This window comes from Plodia interpunctella, chromosome 16, assembly GCF_027563975.2.
Source record: "Plodia interpunctella isolate USDA-ARS_2022_Savannah chromosome 16, ilPloInte3.2, whole genome shotgun sequence".
In the NCBI taxonomy this organism is placed as follows: Eukaryota; Metazoa; Arthropoda; class Insecta; order Lepidoptera; family Pyralidae; genus Plodia; species Plodia interpunctella.
In genome coordinates this window covers 6,340,655-6,363,200 of record NC_071309.1, presented here as the reverse complement: position 1 = coordinate 6,363,200, position 22,546 = coordinate 6,340,655, and the positions used below count along the sequence as shown (strand labels likewise).

At 34.8% G+C, this 22,546-nt stretch overlaps 1 protein-coding gene across 8 annotated transcripts in view; it reads left to right on the top strand.

Annotated features, from left to right (window-relative positions):
• Positions 1 to 1,273: 1,273 nt before the first annotated feature.
• dac (dachshund) overlaps positions 1,274 to 22,546 on the top strand; it is a 146,038-nt gene continuing 124,765 nt past the window's right edge. For all 8 annotated transcript variants that reach the window (XM_053756914.1, XM_053756915.1, XM_053756913.1 and 5 more), the window contains exon 1: positions 1,274 to 1,887. In XM_053756914.1, the coding sequence (XP_053612889.1) occupies positions 1,322 to 1,887 (566 nt within the window). In that variant the 5' untranslated portion in view covers positions 1,274 to 1,321. The remainder of the gene's footprint in view (positions 1,888 to 22,546) is intronic.

Genomic DNA, 22,546 nt, shown 5'->3' with positions numbered 1-22,546 from the left:
TTTGCTATACCTATTTGTTTTTTCTAAATAATTGTTAGTTAGGTACCTACTACTTACAATAGTAGTTATTGTCATAAAGAACTTATCTAAGTGAACTAGAATAGTAAAATCATTTTTAAAAAATATATGTTCTAATAATTTAAAAATATATCAAAAATAATCATTTTTAAATATAATAAAAGTACAATGACTAGTTGAGAAAAATTGTAGAGTTAAGTAAAGTATGGAATTGTTAAAAGAAAGATCATGTTCGATTTGTCTTAAAACTTAATTTATCTTAAGATATAGTATCTTTCAATAGTCATCAGTTATAACAAAAGTACCTATACCTAAGGGAATCTGAGATATAACTCACAAGTTTTCCCTTGTTCATGTTTGTGTTACTAGGTCAAGGGCGCCAAACGTATTTTATAATTAAATATTTATATTTAGAGCAAGTTGGAGCACTCAGAGTTGCCAATAAACAAGACCCAAGTCCGGCAGACAGTTAACTTTAAGCGTTTTATGTCCGCAGGTAGCGCCAACTTTATCAACTTACGTAAAACCGAGAATCTTCACAACATCAATGTAAAATAAATTTCAGATAAATTTAAACACAATGTGATTTATTGATGGTTTAATAAATGTCAAATAAACTACATTTAAGTTTTTCCTTATGTACTTGTATGTATCATGTCTCGTCCCGTCACTTCGCACAGAATAAAGTTTGTAAACTTAACCCAACCATCCCCTCTAAAAGTTATATTGGACACCGCAACATTTTAATTTACAATAACAGGTCCCGTTATTCTAAGTATACTGATTAATTTAAAGATATAGTTTTACTGTATATACCTGCTAGAAGCTTAATTGGTTCAGAGTAATTATTGCTCAATTAAAACACGATAATGACATAAAATATTTTAATGAAATACAGCTCATTGGTAGCGTTATTATGAATGGCAGCGTAGCGTGTACGTCCGGACGGCGGGTATCGTGTGGCCATAGTACGCGTGGCTTCCGCGCGGCACTGAGCCTCATATTGATTGCCGGTGACATTCTTATCAATACTCGCCGGCGCGACCGCACCGCACGACACTCGAAAGAAATAGGAGCGTTCCTCCGCGCGTTCTCGCAACGCAACGAAAAAAGGGCGGAGACATCGCGGCGACGTCGGCGCCCAATCGAATTAGACTTGAAACGGCGGTCGGCCAATGAGAGATGGCGGTCGGGGCGGGCGCGCGCACGTCGCCGCGCCCTCGCCGGCGACGGCTTTTTATTTATTGTTGCGCGGACTAGCGCGCGCGACAGGCGTGTAATGCGCGCGTAGTCAGTCTCGAGCATGGAGTCCGCCGTGGACTCAGCGTCGACAGCGAGCGAGGTTAGCGGGTCTTCAGGAGGGTCACCGCGGGTAAAAGCGGCGTCGCCGGCGCGCGCGATGTCGCCGCCGCAGTTGCTGGCGCCGCGGATGCCGCTGCCTCCGCCCGGCCTGGGGCTGTTGGGCTCGCTGCAGATGATGCACCACTCGCCGCTGGAGCTGATGGCGGCCGCGCATCACCACGGCCCGCCGCGGTACGGCAGCCCGCCGCCCATCTCGACCTCGGACCCGTCCGCCAACGAGTGCAAGCTGGTCGATTACCGCGGCCAGAAGGTGGCCGCCTTCATCATTCAGGGCGATACAATGTTGTGCCTTCCGCAGGCGTTCGAACTGTTCTTGAAGCACCTAGTCGGGGGGCTGCACACAGTGTACACGAAGCTAAAGAGACTGGACATAGTGCCGCTGGTGTGCAACGTGGAGCAAGTGCGCATCTTGCGCGGGCTCGGCGCTATCCAGCCCGGCGTCAACCGCTGCAAGCTGCTCAGCTGCAAGGACTTCGACGTGCTGTACCGGGACTGCACCACCGCAAGGTACGTCTAATTCAGAGCGCCCCTCGTCAACGTACACCTAACCTTTTTTTATTTCATTGTTTCAAGTATAGCATGTGACCGATCATGACCGATGTCGTACTTGAATACCTACGTCTGTTACTTTTATGTCTCTGGTGCTTCATCTTTTTTTTTTGTAGTGCTGATCGTTTTTTTTTTATTGATTTTGTTTTTTTTAAGTAAACAAGATGATAATTTAAGATAATTACAGCAGTAAAAAAATACGTAAAAATTTTATTTTGTTACTCCAAAAATATTAACAGGCACATTATTAACACTGACTTACCGAATGTTTCATTTAAGTCCAGGAAAGGCATGGTAGAGTCACAAAAATAATGTAAATATTTTTTATTCTTGTTAGTATTTACATTAATTTGGTGTTAAATAAATTGAGTTTCAGTTATTCACATTCAATTATTTGCATTTATTAATTAAAAAAGGAAATCTCATTAGACAAGATATGACGAGATAGAATTTCCAGGAGCGAAGGAACATCTTGCCACCGAACAAGAGCGGAGGGTCCCGCGCATTAATTTTTCACATTTTAATACGCGCCAAATATTTCCACCGGGTTAAATTTTAAAGGCACGTCGGCGACGGAAGGGTTAAATCCCTGTTAATTAGTGGTGGGAGTGTAAATTTTTAAATTGTAATTTTTACAAACGCTAAAGTTAGATTAAAAAATCTTGTTTTGTATTTTGTTGCGCGCATCGCGCCGGTTAGGCCTACGGGCGGCAGAGCGTTGGATGCGATTTTAAAAATGTAATGTTGCCAGCGCCGGCTCGCGGGAGTTATAAACTTTAATTTTTCGCTCATATTGACGCTTTGTGTTTGAAATATTTAATGATGTTTATTGGGAGCCGGAAACGGCAGTCTTGCTGACTCAAGCGCTGTTTGACTTTGACGTGATATCACGCTTTTTGGGCAATAAATACTGATGTCACCATTCTTCCCACCTATTTTTTTATGTTATAGGTTTTATTATGTATAATCCTACAATGGAAAATATTTTTATTGACATACCTAGGTATATATGAAAGATGATATACCTACAAAATTAATGTTTTATTGATATCTCTATGATGGTTTGAGATTTTATGTTCTCTCAATAATGATTTTTACTATTTATTATCCTTTATTTTAAAAATGTATGTTATTTTGACATTACATAAATATAAAAATATTGTAACCAGCTTTTATAGAAATAATAATTTCTGGATAGGATTAATTGTTATCTTATTTCTTTTTTGAATTTGATTTATTTTCATTTCGTTTTTTTTTGTTAGTAATTTCTGTACAAAATGCATAAACATTTGAATACATTCATTATAATTATACTTAAAAAGTAATCTATAATATATAATAGGTACCTATTTATGTTACAAGGAATTCATTGAACTTCGCAAAGTTTCAGATATCGTTCCGCAACAAACACTTACATAACTATGAGGGGTTTGCTTCGAAGTTGGAGAATGAATTTATTTATTTAATAGAAATTAAAATAATTCATAATTTGATTATTTAATCTGTTATTGTTTTTTTTTTGTTGATCAAAAGTTGGCATAAATTTGATACGAGTAATCTTTATTTCAGTAAGATCGATCTTACGTTTTAGATTTTTATCTAAGTATCAATAATAGCTGTCATTTAGAATTCAGATAAGTAACATTGTAACTTTAGACATGTTTGATTTTGGTATTCTTTTTAAACTTGTGAAAAAACAAAGTAGAGTTGCGTGCGGCGGCGCGGTGGGCCCGAATCATACTAATTTGTATTGGCATGTTTCCGCCATTGCGATTCCGCTCAACGAGTTTTTACTTATGTTACTCTTATTTACGAAATATTGTAGAATTTTAAATTATTGTGTTTGAAGTTTCGTCGAGAATTAATCGACAATATTATATCTTGCATCTGCGATAATCCGATTTAGTTTCTTTTTACATTAATCTTTTAATTTCTGAAATAAGTACATACTAATTAAGTAATGAAATATTTAGGTAGAGTTTGATGCAATGAGATATGCCCAGACGTTTTTTTCTATAAAATAATGATGATTAATTAGTTCATTGAAGGAAACTTAACTCACTACCAATTATATTATTTCACAATTAATTACTTAAATCCATCGTAACGTTTATATAAAATAAATTAATTTTGATGAATCAATGATCAATCATCTAAATGTATTTATTTTATAAAAACGATATTTAATAAAACTTCATTTCTTTAGACATTTATTATATACCTCCGGAGTTATTGTAATATATATGTATGTGATTGTGTCTTTTCAGTTATTGTGTTTTATGAATATTCAATTTTGAATGTAACAGATCATCCGAGCGCATTCACTACTCTGTCTATTAGGGTGATACGCTGAGAAATTTAATATTTTTCATAAAAACGGAACGCCCGCATACAAAACGCTGTGTAAATAATAGGAGGACGTTCCTTTTCACGCTTCAATAATTGCTCGACAGCAGATAAACGAGCGGATCAAGTTACCTTCTGAGTTGAGAACGGAACGTATGGCGATGTTAACTCTTTTATTACGCAAATTGTATGCACCTATTTTTTTTTTATGTAGACCGAAACTCGGCCTTTTGCCCATAACAATTTCTCCAAAACCCCTAAATATACATGTGTACACGAAGATTTGTTCTCTGGTATAGGCGTGTCCTTCATTCAAAGATAACAGACGTACAAAATTACTTTCGCCTTTATAGAATTACTAGCTGCGCCCCGGGGCTTCGCTCCCGTGGGAATTTCGGTATAAAAAGTGCCTATCATGTGTGTTATTCCAGGTTATTTTCTACACGTGTACCAAATTTCATAACAATCGGTCATCAAATGTCTCAAAATCAATGCGTGTCCAAAGCACAGGATTTCATACTGACATCCATTGTCTCTGCTACAAAGAGCGAGGTTCAATTAGGGAGGTCATCAACACGACTTTTTATGGAATTTTCAGCTTTACGACTCATTTTGATGGTCCGCCTTCAAACAGAGTGATATTTTGTAAATAAACAAAGCACTGAAATAACTGGCTCATTACCTTTGTAGAGCCGGTAGGTGCGTCGGAACTCTACTAACCATTTTTGTTACTACCAACTATTTTTTGTTACGCTCCGAATCGTGTTTCAGCTTTTTTTGGGAGATGACTCGATTGGCGGAATATTATTTGTCCCCGTTTCCTGGGGATGTTTAGAATTTGTTAACTTTAACGCCATTACAACTTGCGTCTTCGAGGATGTTACAGAACTGAAAATAAATAATTTGTAATGAAAATCAAGTGTGCCTTAAATCATACACATATTCAACTTAATATTATTAGCTATGAATAAAAATATTTTTTGTGTATTTTGACTGTGTTCTATTGTGTCATTACTATTCAATCGTTATGTCATAGATATTATCCAAATTACACAAAGTTATAAATGTGTACCTAAAAATTACTACCGTCGTCATTTTTCTTACTTACATACTACACACTTGTACACTTCATGTACATATGTTAAATGCAAATTTTATAACTAGAATTTTTGAAACGACATATCGAGTAGGCATTTCTTGAAATCTAAATCGTGATAAACATATGAAATCTTCGGGAATTGTTAACTAAAGTGAATTATTTCATTTCAAACGCTCAATATACCTATATATGCCCGCAAATGTCCAAGCTGACTGGCGGAGGTCCAACGCCTAGTCGTAATTGAAATATGAACCCAAGGCGCCATTGCAGTCTCATCTGAGACATACGTTGCGTTGATTTAGGCATTTCAACCGTTATACATGTGAATGCATTCAGGGATTTTATTATAAGAACATTAAGAACATTGTTCGAATGCATTATCGTATCTATATCATTTTCTTGTTGATTGTCGGTGGAGTTACTTCTATATCTGTGTATCCTCAGTATATTATGGCATTTTAAATTTAGGCAGATACGAAATTATGCACAAAATTTGTGGCGACATGAGGCCAATAAGTAATACAAAATTAACGGAATATAGTATATAGTTAGATTCGACAATGAGGATGGTTATGTTAGGGCTCTTAGATTTAAACAGAAGATTACTTATCAAGAATAAACTCATAAGACTAAGCCAAGAAAACAATTCGTTTCTACCAACTTTGTGAACAAAGTTAACTAGCACTACAATGTGCCTTAAATACACACATTAAATAGTTTTTGCTGTGCACAATTGTAGGAAGCACTACTTTATCAATGAATCGTATCAATAAAATAATACAGTTCTCACTCCATTCATTCAGTAACGCCATTCACAACCCGACAAATAAAGCGGAGTGTCTCAAGGAAAGGCAATTTCCTCCGAGGCAGCAAAGCGACAAACTGCTCCACAATGGGAATATCATGGAGGTAATTTATTACGATTGATCAACAAGTGGGGAGCACTCCGCATTCAGACACGAACCCGAATGAAAGAATGAACGACACGAAGCGAGCCAAGAGGGTCCTCCGAAAACTCGCGAACAGAACTCACGCAAACATTCGGAATCCCCGTGTACAATTTGAAAAAGGAACGCACACAAGTGACACGGCGAGGGAATCCCTCCGGCTAGACGGAATTATCTCGGGTTCTCTATTTCCGTTTCGCGTACTATTGAAATTCGGTCTCGCTCGACCAACTGCTTTGGCATACTGCTGTCCCTTTCGCATTCAATTCATTCATGAGTGTGGATTTGAATGGATTCGGAATATGCGTTTCCTTCCCGCAACACTTGGGCATTAGAGCGGGTGACGATTGCACGCGTCGCGACGCACCGTCACGTTCGTACGACATATGTGATTAGATAAATCTAAAAAACTCCGATAAAACTTCAGAGCGTTAATTAAATATAAGCTTCCGTGTTTAGATATTGGATTGTTGATAGAAACTATCGCATGGCGTGTATTGAGAGCGCCGGTAGCCGTTGTAACGTCTTATAATTGCAGCTACCATGTGTTGAGCACTAATCATGTTTAATTACAGTCAGAAGAAGGAGTCATTGCCGTTTATCATGAGATGAACTGTTACAGACGTACAAATACCGCGAGAAAATGATGGATTAAGCTTCGTTGGCTGCAACTATGTAGAGTTGACAGCTAAATTAGCTCGGTAATCGCTGTTTAAGTATGCCGAAAACACGGGAAAAAAAGAAAAAACGTTAGCATGCTATTCAACAACGTCAAGTTACCATTTGTTCAATCATCTAATCTATTAATATATAGTCATAGTTTGATAAATAAATTTATTCATTAAAAATATCAAAAGATCACTTACTAAGTATGAATATCACAATAAACTTAGTTTATTTTGATATTCACTATCGTTTAAAAAAGCTAAGAAATTAATTTAGTACAAAACAAAGTTCTACTAACAAAAATTGACGATAAAATAGATTTCCAGCACTTTTTGCAATCAGTACCTTTGTTGCATGCTGTTTACTCTAATGCAGATTAGCAACGAGACAATGGTAGACGGAAAGGCAAGAAAAATTACGTTCTTATACTACACTGCACCCGCGCATGGTGAGAATGAGCGCTAATTGAACTTTAAATTATATGTTAATCAATCCCTTATACTATTTACGCTATCTGATTGATTAAAATCAAAGTGAACAAAGATATGGAGAAATACCCGTACAAATTAGTTATTTTAAGGTCAATAATATGAATAAAGTATTAATAATAATCATATACATTTAAAAAAAATAATAAGTATATTACAGCTAGTAATGTGCATAAGCTAAGCTATATAATATTAATCGTATTTCTTATTTCATTAAAACATTTGAAATATTCTTTTTATAAATATAAATAGGTATTTGATGATTTGAAACTTGCGTCGCGGATGTATAATCCGTAAATTTATAAAAAACTTTACAAAACAAGCGTAGTAAAATAAAACAGGGTGCACACTCGCTAATCAATCAACCGTTTACCGTTTGCAATAAAAAACGGAATGAAGTGATTAAAACCTATGCGACGATGTACTGCGCACCGCAAGAACTTCGCACAATTAGCTAATTTATAAACTATGATAGCGCGGGCACGCGGTTTTTCCTTACATTTCCCATGACACCAGCGTGCACTAGGCTTGGTCGAGTGCTTTGGCAATGTACTAGACAATAGTATTTCTTGAACATTCGCGCTATGAACAAACTACAAATATATTATTTAAAAGGTTCATTAAATATATTTGAAGTTATGTAATCAGATAATTATTTATTTGTATAAAGGAAAACGCTTTACTATTTCCCTGCTGGCCTAGGTATACCTATATTAAATGGCCTGGCCTATATAATAAATATAGGCTGTAAAATAGAGATTCTTCTCGTAGGCGATATGGTAAACTAGCAAACTATAACTAATCACAATTCCACAAATAATCACGCTATACTCGTATAGTTAGACAGGTGTTTGTATAAAGAAACAATTCTTTTTTAATGTAGGTAGAGATGGGAACAGTAATTGATTAGTCCGTATATATAGATTTACAAGTTACTCGATTTGTCTAGTTATGTTGATCATTGTGAATTACCTCTCACGCAATTAGTTAATTTAAATATTGATCAGTAAGCAAGTACAGTCGTCACTTCGACAACAATCAACTTACCCCAAATTCATTGCAAATTCGCCCTTATCCCCGTGGCATAAAGATCCATCAGGCGTAATTTGATATGCGATTGTCTGTACTTACAGTTTTTTCTGTTTCCCATGATACCAATTGTTGCCGTGGCGCCTGTGTTGAGTTATAGTCGATTATCCATAATGTCATGAAAAAATATCATATACTGGTGTTGAGAAGTGGGCCTTTTAAGTTTAGGGATCCTCAAGGCCAGCATGAAAAGACATTTTTCAGCAGCAGAAGGAAGCTTTCATCTTTCCATATGACTAGATTCAGGTTAAACGCACTCAAATTAATAATAAAATAAAGTTATAGAACTTACAAAACCGAATGAAATGACGTCAATCCTTTGAATCGTCCTCCAGATATAGGATCTATCAAGTATTACAAAACTATTGAAGTTATAGCCACATACTCGTATGTTCCCAGAGTTCGCACCACCATGCAAACAAATCGAAATGTTTATAACAAAGCAACAAAATGAGATAAGGGCTACTTAAGGCCCGCCTGTAGCCCTCGTTAAACTCTGATATACGGTTTATAATAAAAGGTAATAAAACATTGGCAACAATTTAAAAGGGAATCAATAAAATCCTTAGGCGAGTGCCCGGTATCAAATGTGCATGAGGTTCGGAGTTAAAAGATAGTAAATTGCATTTTACAGCCTCGACGTTATTTGCTTTATTTTTAATTAAATTATCTGGAAACAACCTCTTGTAAACTCTTGTTACTTTGTATCTATGGACGCAAGTTATAGTGACTCATAGATGTAGCGCTTTGAGAGTTGTTGTATCAATGTCTCATGTGTTTGAATTTCTTTGTGTTTCATTCTCACACTTTGCAGTCGAGTCAGTTCGAAAAGGACAGAATGCTTGAAAACGTACGTACTTGAAACGACTGCAACATGGAGTTTTTTTTTTTATTTATTAAAAGTGCCCATAGGTTGCGGTGATCGCTTCCCATCCACCACCAGGTTGACCGCATGCCTGTTTGCGTGCTTACTTGAATAAAAAAAACTTGAGTTTACAATGAAACCTTAATTAGTTATTCAGTATTTGATATGAATACTCTGTTTAAATTGTGCAAACTTGGTATTTTCAGCTACTAAATGCTTTATTTATAGAGCCTACCTACGCACCTTAAAAACATCGATTCGGCACCACCCACCCTTTGATAAGTGTAAATTTAATCGCTATTTTTGAGTTCATTACCATGAAAGAAAGAAAATGAAAGAAAACCGAGGTATTTAACGTAGTTTTGTGGTAACGCAAAATTTTGTAGCTTTTAAATTTTATATACATTTCTTCATTACATTTTCCGCAACATGTCACTTGGACATCTGCATGAAATTGCCTTCATTCCTAATATTTTATTCGCATTGACTGTCACATCACCTCCTATCATTCTCTAACCTTAGGTCGTTTCAGAAGATAGCACAAATATTTTCTTAACTAGCATAAATATTTTCGTCAATAAAATTAGTGAGGTTAAGTTTAACTACAAATGATAGTAATACCAACATTACATAGTAGCCGAATGAGGTTGTAAACTGCAATCGTAAGGTCATCACCGGCACCAGCCGGCCGCAGCCGCCATCTCTCCGATTAAACATAATTTACGGTCCATATAAAACTATTTCATTTCGACAGCGGACACATTTAAATAATTATCACTAACGCGATTAAATAACATTGTATGCGATTTTATATTCTTGAGTACTATCGCAAAAAAAGAAGACGCACGTGTGCAGTTTATCGATTCTCCTGCGAGTCGAAAAATCGATAGCGGTCCAGATGCACAAAAATGGGGCAGAGCAATCGATTTGCCCCACATTTTGGCGGTCTAGCGGCCGCCGAGCGAGGGTAACGCTCGCGATAAGGGATAGTGCCCCCTCAAAGGCGGGGGCCTACCCTGTCCCCCTCGATAATATTTACCGCCCCCCGGCTGTACTTACGCCCCTCAGTATTTACGGGTTAGAGAAAAACAAGGGTACTCGAGCTTCGGAAGGTGCAACGTAGATTTTAATCCTTTCTGATGTTTATGATTGATGGCGGATTTCGTGATCGCGCGCCGATGTTGATGGATTCTTTATTATGACTCTCGCTGCCTAGTGCTCTCGCGGGTCGTGTCTGGCACTCACTTTTCATGATTACATATTTTTTTAAATTCACGTTTTGCTATAAATGTCATAAGAAATTATGTCAAAACTCCAAATGGTCTAAGTATATTCTTTTGCTACTGCAACTGTAATTACAGAAGAGACTCTAGCTTGAAATAGAATTTGCAATGTATTTATTTAAGTTGATGTGTTTTATTTTGTGCTTCATATGCATCTTTCGTGTCTATATCATATAAAATATAATTGAGATGATGATAATCATCACATCTTTGCAATTTATTTCTGGATACAGAACTAAAACTCACACAAAAGGCATACATTGATCAGGTTAAAAATGGCAAAAATTTAGAATGAGACGAAACAGGAAATATTCTCTTCCTGGGAAGACAAACATGAAAAATTAAATAACACACAAAGTCTGAGTATTCCCAAATCAATAAGCAACGTTCTTTATTTGAAGTAACGTGTCCATCTCACTGGCCCTCCGGCGCCAACTGTCAATCAACAATAAATTTCAGTTGGACAAAAAACTTAATTAGACTGCTTTAAAGACAGACCAACATCAATAACCAACAATAATGTATTTTCATAATGACGATTCTTTCAAAAAATATGTCTAAAACTATGGTCGTTAGGTCGAGATTTGTTTGCCTTTGCGTTAGATGATCATGGCTAAGTTTGTTGTGATATAATGCGATGCTGATAGGTGAAGATGTCCGTCATATATTGACGCGTGTACAATGAGTTCGGCACTATGTCCACACCTCTCCTCTGTGACAGCGCGACGGACACCATAATTATTACTTTAATGAAAGCAATATTTTCTTTCTATTAAAATCCTACTTTTTGGAAAACGCTCATTGAACCATTTGACAGTTGCTAATTAATTTATAATAACAGATATTTTTTATTTCACGATTGGTACAAATACTTCCCATAATAATTGTTTTTGCTTATTAAATTGTTTGCAACGAATAAAAAGAACAACCTATTTAGTGCTGTGCATCTATAAGTAACTATTATAGCTGTTATCGAGAATTATTTTCAGTTCAGCTGCTTTACTAATAAATCGACTTAATAATATTATTACTTTAAAGCTTAATAAAAAAAAAAAACGCCCAACACTGGTAAGTTAATTTATTTATAAAAGCGTTATATTTCGGTTAGTTACACGTTTGAATCGAAGGAAATTAAGTTTGGGGAATTGAAACCAGTCATTGTTCTTTTAATTGCGGTCAATTTGTGGCGTTCTAGCCGAAATGTGCCAATCATTGTCCTCGGCCACTATTCCATAGGTTTACATTTTATTTCATCAACTATTTCTATATTTGTTTTTACATGTAAAATTGCACAATGTACACTTAAAATATTGTAATACCAAAGATTAGTTTAATTTAAAGCAGTTCATTAAAGGACGAAAAATTAATAAAGCCCATTCGAAATTAAGGAATGCATTTTAATAATTCCATTCGAAATATCATTATAGATATCAAAGAAAGGGTTGCACAGTGGGCCGGTGAGCGCTGACTCGCACAAAACGCTCTATCTGCATATGCCCTCTGATTGATGTGCCCTGTAATTATTTAGACGCGTTAATAATACTGCCGACGACGGCCGCACTTTGTTTCTGACGACTTAAGACGAATGAAATGAGAAATTCTATCGGACTCTTATAGAGCTTATCGCTTTCTGATGCTTTGTTGATTAAACCAATTCAAATTGTTAATAACTCCCTCTCATTCTATTCTGTTGTTTTTGGCCGCGCAAATTACAAATTTAATTAAAAGCGCCGCGTAAAAAGGCATGCTACAAAATTGCAAACATCGTGTCGTTAATTGAGATATTGCATTTAAAGTGCAGTGACAAAGTAATGACGATAATTCCCTGCACACACGGTGAATTATTTTATTCTGTGGATTAAAACCACGCCTAAACAAAAATGTAAATACGCTCGCCACACCCGTACCGGACCATTTTCATAATAGCACAGTATCGTAGATTTATTTACATAAATGGCTAGCACACACAGATTGTCTTTATGTTTTCTGTGCGTGCGACCCCCGCCCCGTCGAACAAATCAGAATATTAACGTAAATAGTGATGGCGGGAAAAAAAGCTGTTATGCAAATTAACATTTTGAGGTAAATAGAAACTGACGTAATGCGATGTGAAAGAAGGAATAATAAATCGTTTTTGTTTCTAATGTAACCTTTATTAGATTATTATTTTATATACTGATGCTATGGTGCGTGACTGAGCGGATACTGTTTCATAGTTAATAGTGTTCAGTTCATATTATAACATAATTGCATGATGCTACATCACTGGCTCATCGGCAACATAAGTTATTTTCTTATGTAATGTAACTTTAGTTTTAGCTATTGTTTCTAGGAAATATGTTTAATTTTAGGATTTAGTCTAAATATTTAGTACGTTTATTCCAATTTCAATTGGAAGAAAACACATTAAGTTAAACTATTTCCTTACCAAAGGAAACGTTAGAAGTAGCCAGTAGACTTTTGGTAGTAATTTCCAGATTCAATCACGACAATAATATTTAACTGTACAGTGTTACATTGCTCTGTATTATTGATACATGAGCAAAGGGGAACTCGAAAAAACGGGAAATCTTCATTGAGATCCTAGATATGAATACGTTATGATATATATTATTACATTTAATAACAAATGGCTGCTGCCGAATATGCTTACGTCACATCGAAACGGGAACCAAATAATAGAGTTCGCTTCAAACGTTTAGCGAACCCTCGAAAATTGAAATAAAAAAGAACCATTCGAGATGTAACAGCGATATGATTTTGCACTTTTTATTTTTATGTTTGAGCGAGTTTTTAACACTGGGCCATAGAGCTATGAAACGACTAAACATGTAACTTTAAATAAAAATATTTTGTAACCAAATAGAAACTAAGTTAAAGTCATAACAGTAATAAAAAAATAAATAAAAAAAATATAAATATCTGAAACTGCAGTTCAGGTCCTGTCAGTGCATTAATACGGCAAAGTTAAATATGTATTTAGCAGATTATCTATGACCATAGAGGAACACGAAATAATTCGAAAGTAAATACAAATATGATGCTTATTAATTATAAAAGTCTTTATTTTAAATGCAATAATTACAAATGAGAAGAAATAGAAAAGAAGAATAATTAGAACTAAAAACTAAAACAAAAAAAAAATTATGCCATGTCTGTCGATTCAATAATCTCTAAAATTTTCCCCTATTTTTGTCAGACTAACATAATTACAAGCGAGATTGTTGCAAAGTGACTCGTAATACGACCCCTTCCAAAACACGGCTTCTAATTTACTAATAATTGTGTGTATGTCTGAGGCACTTACTATTCTTGAAACTAATATCAAACAAAATATTTTAACTAGAATCAACCTTGAAATATGAAAATAGATTACCTTTTGTTAAAATGAAATTGGTCCTTTTGCTGGTGCTATGTTTTCACACAGCACAATTTTTTTTGTCTACTCAAATAACAAGAAATAAACTCTGTTTTTTCTAGGTATAAATAGAACAATTAAAAAAGTGAACCAAAATATAATGTATCTTATGCAATTGCCAAAATGCTTTAAAATTTAAATTAAACGTCATTCAAAATATCCAGTGGGTCTAATTCAAAAAGAACTTGAAATATTCGGACATTCAGGTCGGACGGAGCCCCAATTGTAAGAATGTGATTAATTAAAATAAATGTACGGACGCGGAAAGAAATTCGGCAACCCTTGGTTCTTATTTTTTAAAACAGGCATACCTCATTTCTGTTCTGGGGTTTAATTTACTGGCTGGTATTAATTTTATTTGAATTTAGACAATTTTTAAAAAAATATATAAATAGTTTGCTTTTTTATTAACTTTGCATTTTTCGTATTTTATTTAAAATATTTAAAACAAACTAAACAGTAATTGTTTGCTTTTTTCTTGTGATAGAAAATAAAATTTCGTAAATTTTGTTTTAAAATAATCGATTTGAAAAACGTATGTTATATTTGTTAGTTACGTTTGTTCTTTTTTTTGTTTAATAGTGAATTACATGTACGGTTACGGATGTGTTTATTACCTACCGATATATCGAGTCGTTCTCATAGATTGTGTTATTGCAGATCTAATCGCTGTGTAGCGAACAATATCATTCCCAACATTCTCCACTGGAAATGACAGTGCTCAGTAATTAATAGAAATTTTCTTTTTTCCAATTGCCCCTTGTTATATGGAAATCGCCGTCCATAAAGCACTTGTATCTGAGCAACAATCGAGACAGGATAGAAACTATTTTAAATCATAACAGCGATACGTTCGCCTCTCATATTTCCAATTAAAATTCCTGTACATATGCATTGTTGGGAATCAGATAGCGCCATTGTCCACTGCCTACTAGTTTTGTGTATCGCAGCTACCTCATTACACTATTATGCGGTTCTAGCGATCGCGCACTACAAACAGACATACTGTAGTATATGTGGTGTGAAAAATGAGCTATGACTTAACTAAGTACATTTATGTGAGATAGTAGAGGAGGCTAGTTTTCATTCGGAGCTTTCAAAATTGCAAATGCGAAAATATCTCCAATATCTTTTAAAACGACATCACAAAAACAAATTAAAAATTAAGGTCTACTTATCATAAAAATTTTAAATATCACAAAAAATAAAAACGAATATACATAATAATAATAGAAACGAGAAGCCGTCAAACTGAAAACTGATTTTTTAATACCCAAGCTCGAGCGAGTCAACAACACATTAACAGTGGAATTACAAAAATCGTGATGTCACCTTCCATAAAGAAAAGTCAGTGATAAAACTGTACTTGTCCTCTTTATAAGTATAACAAGACCAGTAATAACGTATAAACACATCCTCTTTCTTGGCAAACAAGATTACTACATCCTGCGCTCCCGGTGGGCTAATCCGAGAGCCTTATCATTTATAGGGTGAAAATTTATGAATAGCTCCACTGTGCAACCGTTGTTTGTCAGAAACAAAGGCGCCGCATCGTTTTAAATTTCGATGAAATACTACCATTGATTATAATATAACAGTATTAACATGCGTATTAGCTGCTGCTAGGAGATCTCCCACAAATAAACAAGGAAAATAAAACAATAAGTGAAATATAAGAAAATGTAAACCCGACCCACATAAACGATGACCATAAAAACCAATCGGTTTGAAAATGTGACTACTGAAGAATATCTGTACGCGCAGGGAATCGAACCGAAAAAGCGGAAAAGTAGGCTATGGATAGACCACGGAGGTCGACAAATGAAGAGTTGGATGAACATTACTCTTTTCTAGCGCAGCTGACTAAAATTGAACCAGTTTATTGTACATACATAATACGTATGAATGAGTACGACATACAAACTACTGACACCATTGTTTGTTCAAGAAATATTTTGATACGGTAATTCAACTTCCTTCAGATAGCGAGGCAGAGCCGGGTTGTCTGCACTGAAATACACATTTCCACGGCACAACTTTGCTTTATTTGTTTGAGCTAATTATACTGCAGTTATTAGCAAGTTAGCTGTGCTTTGTTTTTCTCTCGCGTAGAATTTCTAGGATGAAAGACTATTGTGACTATTACGTTTTCCTCTTGAACCTACCTGATCTTATTATGAATATTTTTAATATGCAATGACATTATCATACATACCAATATACATTCTTTTTCATATCGATGTAAAAAATTAGCGGTTGCGGAACACAACTAATCTTATTTTAAACGAATTGCTATTGTAAATTGCAGCAATAGTGCACTCGTTATGCACCAATGTAACCACAGTAGGAAATGCAATTAGCCAGTGTGCAGTGCGATGCCTCACAGTCACTCAACCGTGTAACTCCTTATCTCTATTGCATGTTTTTTCAATATGCAACCCGAGACAATCGCGTCGGTTATCTGACTATCTCAATTCTCAGGTATTTTTTCATTCGTTAACAGTTTTAATTATTGTGCAGTTTCGTAACTAGCCAGTTACTCTTCGTGTCAATTCAACTGCAAAGTAATGGTGGTTACACACGGACGTGATGATATGTTATTGTTGGCTTAAGCTTGTTTTGGGAGTAATTAAATTTTCGAACAAGTATTTTTTTTTGACTTGGCTTTTTATAACCATTAATTTGTTAAGGCCATTTAATTACAGTCCATCAAAAATTGCAATAAGTAGGTTGACGACAAAGACTCACTATCAAGATCAAGGTTTCTTTATGATCGATAAATCACGGATCAAAATAAAGAAAGGCAGAGAATACAGTATTTATGATACGATTTTTTAAAGACGCTGCACAGGAATATTTCGAAATAGACACTACACGCAGAGACATTATGTGTAACAATTACATTTGTTGATTTTTTGCCCACTGATTGCTGATGCTTCGTTGCAGACGGAACAAAATGAATATTTTTCGCATATTCTCCAATTACTGATTTCCAGCAAATTGAGTCGTTCATTGTGTACATTCTACATAGTTGCTATTGTAGAAATGAAATTACATTTCGTTACGCTTGTTGATTGAATATCTAGTATTATTTGCAAATCAATGATCGCAACATAAATCATATCACAGCTTTAATTCAATAATTAGAAAATAATTAATTACCCATACATTTTTGTTTAAATTATTTACTAACTTATTATACAATACAACTTATTTTTAATCTTAGTAATTGCTCATTATCAAACTGGATTGTGACGAATTTGTTTTAGCACAATGCTGGCTGGAAATAAACTTTCCTTTTACAAGTTAGGTTTATATAACATCATAATACAAATAAAAATAAAAGCTTTTAAGGCAATCATAAGGTGGTTTTCCAAATTGTACAAAATGAGGCGTGTTACCCCTCGCGATGTCTTAATGTCGGCGTGATGTATGCACTCCGGAAATGTGAATGGCGGCCAGCAAACAGCATAATTCACCTTCCAGACAACGTAATTCTTCACTTTTAACCGACTTCTCAAAGTGTGGTGGTGAATTTCATATTTCAATCGCAAGTATATAATTTTTTTTTCAAGATCATAGAGAAAGTAATTTGAGGAACTACTTACCAGATTTTTCAGAACTGTGTCATATATATTCCTGTACCAGAAGAAATAGTTATGTAAACGAAATCATATAATTCATCAGGGATGTAAGTATAAAAAAGTTCCATTATCTCTGAGCATTTATCAACGTGGAAATGTTCACAACATGACATAAATTAGCTCGACGATATCTGAAAACAGATAGCTCATATGTTTTTTTCTGTATAGACATAATTACACTGTAGCTCGGTGGTAGTGAGCACTGCGTCCATTTACTTTCTCGTCCAATGGGACGAAAGACCTACTTAAAAAAGTGCATTTAGTCTTGAGTGTTAATATTTTGGTACAAATTAGTGTTTTATTGGAGATAATAAGTCAACCTCAGTTTATTTATCTTCTTATTGTATAAACGAACAATTTACGAATCTTCAAAATGAGAGTTAGGCTCTTATTAATGGTATTTCTTCCATTGGTCTCTGTATAGGTAATTGCTCCACTTCTTGGTACCACCTTCCTGATGTAACTCTTGGTCTTCCCGGGAATTCATAATTTTCCCGTTTATATTTTCTATACTTTCAAGGATTTTTCTTTCTCCTTATTACGGTCTATAAACTAAAATTGATTTGCTCTATCCTAAATAAATACGATTACATAAAATATATTTAATTTTCCTCATGTAGACGTTTCGTCCCATGGGACGAAAATGTTGCGGGACGGAATACCTACCTACTCACCTGGCTTGGCTCGCGTGATAGCACTAACTTAGTCTGAATAAAATTGTGGCCAGTTGTAACAAGCGTAATTCTCTTTTATGATGGCCGTTTAGACCATCAGTTTGTGACGGTTTGAAATTTTACGCTGGCTTGTTACCAAAAACCTTTTGTATTTATCTAGATGAGTCGATAATAAAGGAAATTGTTAGCAACAACTGGACACACACGTTTAGTTTGGATGACAATTCATTATCATGATAAGCAAGATCTGATAATGTACCCAGGAACGGCTCCCGACGAGAGAACTCCTCCACAGTTTACAGCACGGACATAATTTTTGACGCATATTGAATACAATAAGATCTTGATCTCTGACAACAATAAAACGTTGTGTCAAATATGTCATTTTTGTAAAAAACCATAATGAACCAGAAATCGAATAAATGTGAAGTGTGTTTGAATCTATAAATATTTTAAAACATGTTATATTCTACCACTGTCTAATAATTCTATATTGCAGCTAATCACTATGCTTGTTATTGTTGCTTATCAATTAACCTTTATTATTTTATGGCACAATAAAACCGTCACAAACAATTTCATACAGCGTCCATTGAGAACGCCAGCAGGCCAGTTTGCTATGATTTCCGATGTTACTTCTAAAAAAAGTAAAGACGTCGTTGATTAAAAAACAAGGGAAACTTGGGTTCAAAGCTTTTGTCACCCTCCATCCATATACAAAAAGCGCTGTCTTATATTTTCATTATTATTAAATATTATTACCACAATTTAAACTTTGATTCGTTCATAATTATTCGATTATGAAAGAATAAATGAATGTTTTCAGACCAGGGCACCAGGATTTTCTAGACCGATCTCCCAGGGCATTCAATGTGTAAATAATATTCGTCAGATACCGAATGGATAATCAAAAACAGATGGAACGAGATGGAAAATCTTTATTATACCTCTGAACACTTGAATATTCAAAAGCTTTACATTTGTCAGTGAATTTTCTCTCTCGCGTGTTCCCAGCTGTGGCGCCCAAAACCGTGTAAAAAATAAACCTTTAAATTTTGAATTGGTTGGCTCTAATTTTCAAGTCAAGGTCAAGCTTCTATAATGCGGTTGTTTGTTTGTATATTGAACAACAAAATAAATAAATAAAATTTTTCGTTCTAATTTATTTTTCCTGTGTTGTCATACTCCGTCTTAACTTTTTTATGGTGTGGGGATGTAACTGGTTCTAGGCTAGACAAGCATCTTCCTTAAACAGTTCTGACGATACAACACTGACTTTCAACTCAAGCTTCGTGCTAATACTTCTACTAAATGGATTTGAACCGTACCGAAGTCTGAATAGAATTGTTTTTGGATTGAATACAGATTGTAACTGTATAGTTATGACTGTTGGAGGCATAATAAATCGTGACCACGCACTGGGTGCCTCAAGCTAATCGCTCCCGTTGCCTTTTGTTCTTCTAGAGTTACTGCTTGCAAACTTGTGTTTGTTTATCAAAACATTTATTTACTTAATTTAATTTCATTAAGTTCGAAGTGGTCTACAACTTTGAATTTTAAAACAACAAGAACAAAAAGCATACGGAGTGTATCTTGGGTAAAACAATTTTATAAAGGTGCTCGCGAGTGCCGACTACTTTTAGAAGTATTATTATATTAACTTGGTGTTCTCTTGCCATTTATTGTCGAATCTTTTTATGTCATCTATCTCGTCCTAGACTTTCCTCTTTACCTGTAACCATCGGTCTGTATACGTGGAAGATGTTGGAGGCGGCTTTTGCCCAGCGGTGGGACCAAATAGCTAAAAAAACAATATAAATTTATATATATATTGCGAACAGAGGACCTACCCAAGGTATCGTATCGTATCATACTTACCATATCACAGGAGTGTTTTAACACCCTGTATAGAAGGTGTGTAAAAGGGTGTCTTCGAGTCAGTGTGTTGGTGTCAGCAACCCCTCACGGCAGGTGTCCTAAGGTCACACTGAACCGACCAGTCCTTAGAAATATCAATGTGAATTAACTTAAATGATCCCATTAAATGTAAAATGGACGACATTCACGTTGACACTCGGAAATTGTTTCTTTATTGTAATGTCTCACGTTAAGTGGTTATATCAACATTATTTATTATTTAATGACCATTTCTATGGTTAGGTTTTCATTAGTGCTTCTTGGTGTCCTGGAAACTATGAGTATATCAATAATTGTTTATAATGTATATGGAATGTAATCTCATATATCCTTTTTTGCCTATTTCTGTTTGGTCCCAAGGTTTGACTGGTAGAGAATGCCTTAAGGCATTAAGTACACCAATTATTAATTATTTATGGATTCAAGGGTAAACTTTATGATTGTTTTGTCGTATTTATGTTGAAAAATAAGCAACCATCTACTTCTTCAATTAAATCCCTAAAGTATCAATTTATTTCGCTCTAGAGATATATCAGGAGAATTACTGAATAAATAACAAGAAAAACTCAAATTAATGCAGTAAGTACGCAACTGTTTCAATTAATCATTTCGGTATAACGTAACCCTTTTAATTAGTATCGGGCTCTCAGTCTTGGGGATTACAGAACTGAGCGAGCAAGGACTTAAACGATTCAGAGGTAATAATTCTTCCGAGTGTTATGAATATAAAAAATGAAAATTGCCAAAATAACGGGAAGTTTAGGAATTTTATCCCTGAAATCTGTCCAATATTCTTCAAGTAAATTTGAAACAAAAATAAACACTAAAATATGTTCAACAACCCCTATTTCCCTGCCTTATTGATTCAATGAATTAAGTTTATAAATGGACATTTCTACATTTTCTTATTACATTATATGAAACAATGTAATAACATAACTCAAATCAAATAATCTTCAAATCATAATCATCATCTGGAAATTCAATAATTCTTCTTTCTCTAATTACAATAATTCTTAATTTTAATGAATTCATGTCAGTGTAGCCATATCCTAATCGAGCAGTAATGTACTAATTGGCCTTCTGAATCTCGGGTGAGGCGAAATTAATGCCCCAAGAGGATAACAATGCAATTATTTTTGTGAAAAACCTCGCAAAGTTGTGTCGAGCCAGTTACCGAGTTTGCTTAAGGCAGGTGTTCGGAAGGGTTACTCCCATTTTAGTTTTCTTAATAGAATTTAAAAACATATTTTGCAGACTACCTTACCTTAAGTCGCTTTCGGTAGTATTTTAAACGGTTTTATTTAGAATAATTTCTTCTTGATTTAGACACTGTTATGAAGTTTAGCCTTTAGTCATGTCTAATGAGGTCACCTTATAATATAGATGTGTAACGCATAGTTGGTTTATCTTTGAATAATGCTTCTTAGTATGATAAACGGTAGATAATAATAAAAAATATTAATATTTCTTTATTGTGTTTTCAAACGATCGATCAGATATCAAAATTAATATCAACGAGGGTAGAGTCGTACTTATTTCGCATTAAAATTAACAAATGGGGCGATGTCTGAATATTAATTTAATTCTACATTTTAATTGAGGGCTATAAAGTTTCTAGACACTTGAGCAGATCGAGTGGAGAGCACCTATCTTGAGCTGTTTTTGTTTACGTTTAGAAAGGCAGCATACAAATCCGTTAATATTTGCTAAACTTCACTAGTTGAATAGGAATCCCTTGGAATAAGAATATTGTTACTAAAATACTCATACATGGAACCTTATCTTCACAACTTGATTTACATAATATAGGTACATACATAAACATGACATTGAGGCGCAGAGTTAAATAGAAAAACTCGAATGGAATAGGAAATAGTAACTCTTCAAGTTCTAAGAATAAAAATATTTACTGAATTTCAAATTGATATCACAATGTCTATGTTTCTAAAATAGAGAATTGATATCAATTTGTAATCTTACGGAAGAAAAAGGGATAATGTAAGCACAATATAATATAGGCCCGGTATATACACCTGCACGGTTGTATGGTATCGTGTATATGCGTGTATGTATAGAGTATTACGCGTGTGTCAAAATTATGTAAAATTTTGCTGGATACGCGTTCGGTGTCCACGGGACTACCAGCTTTTCGTAGGTAGGTATGTGTAAGGTAGGTCA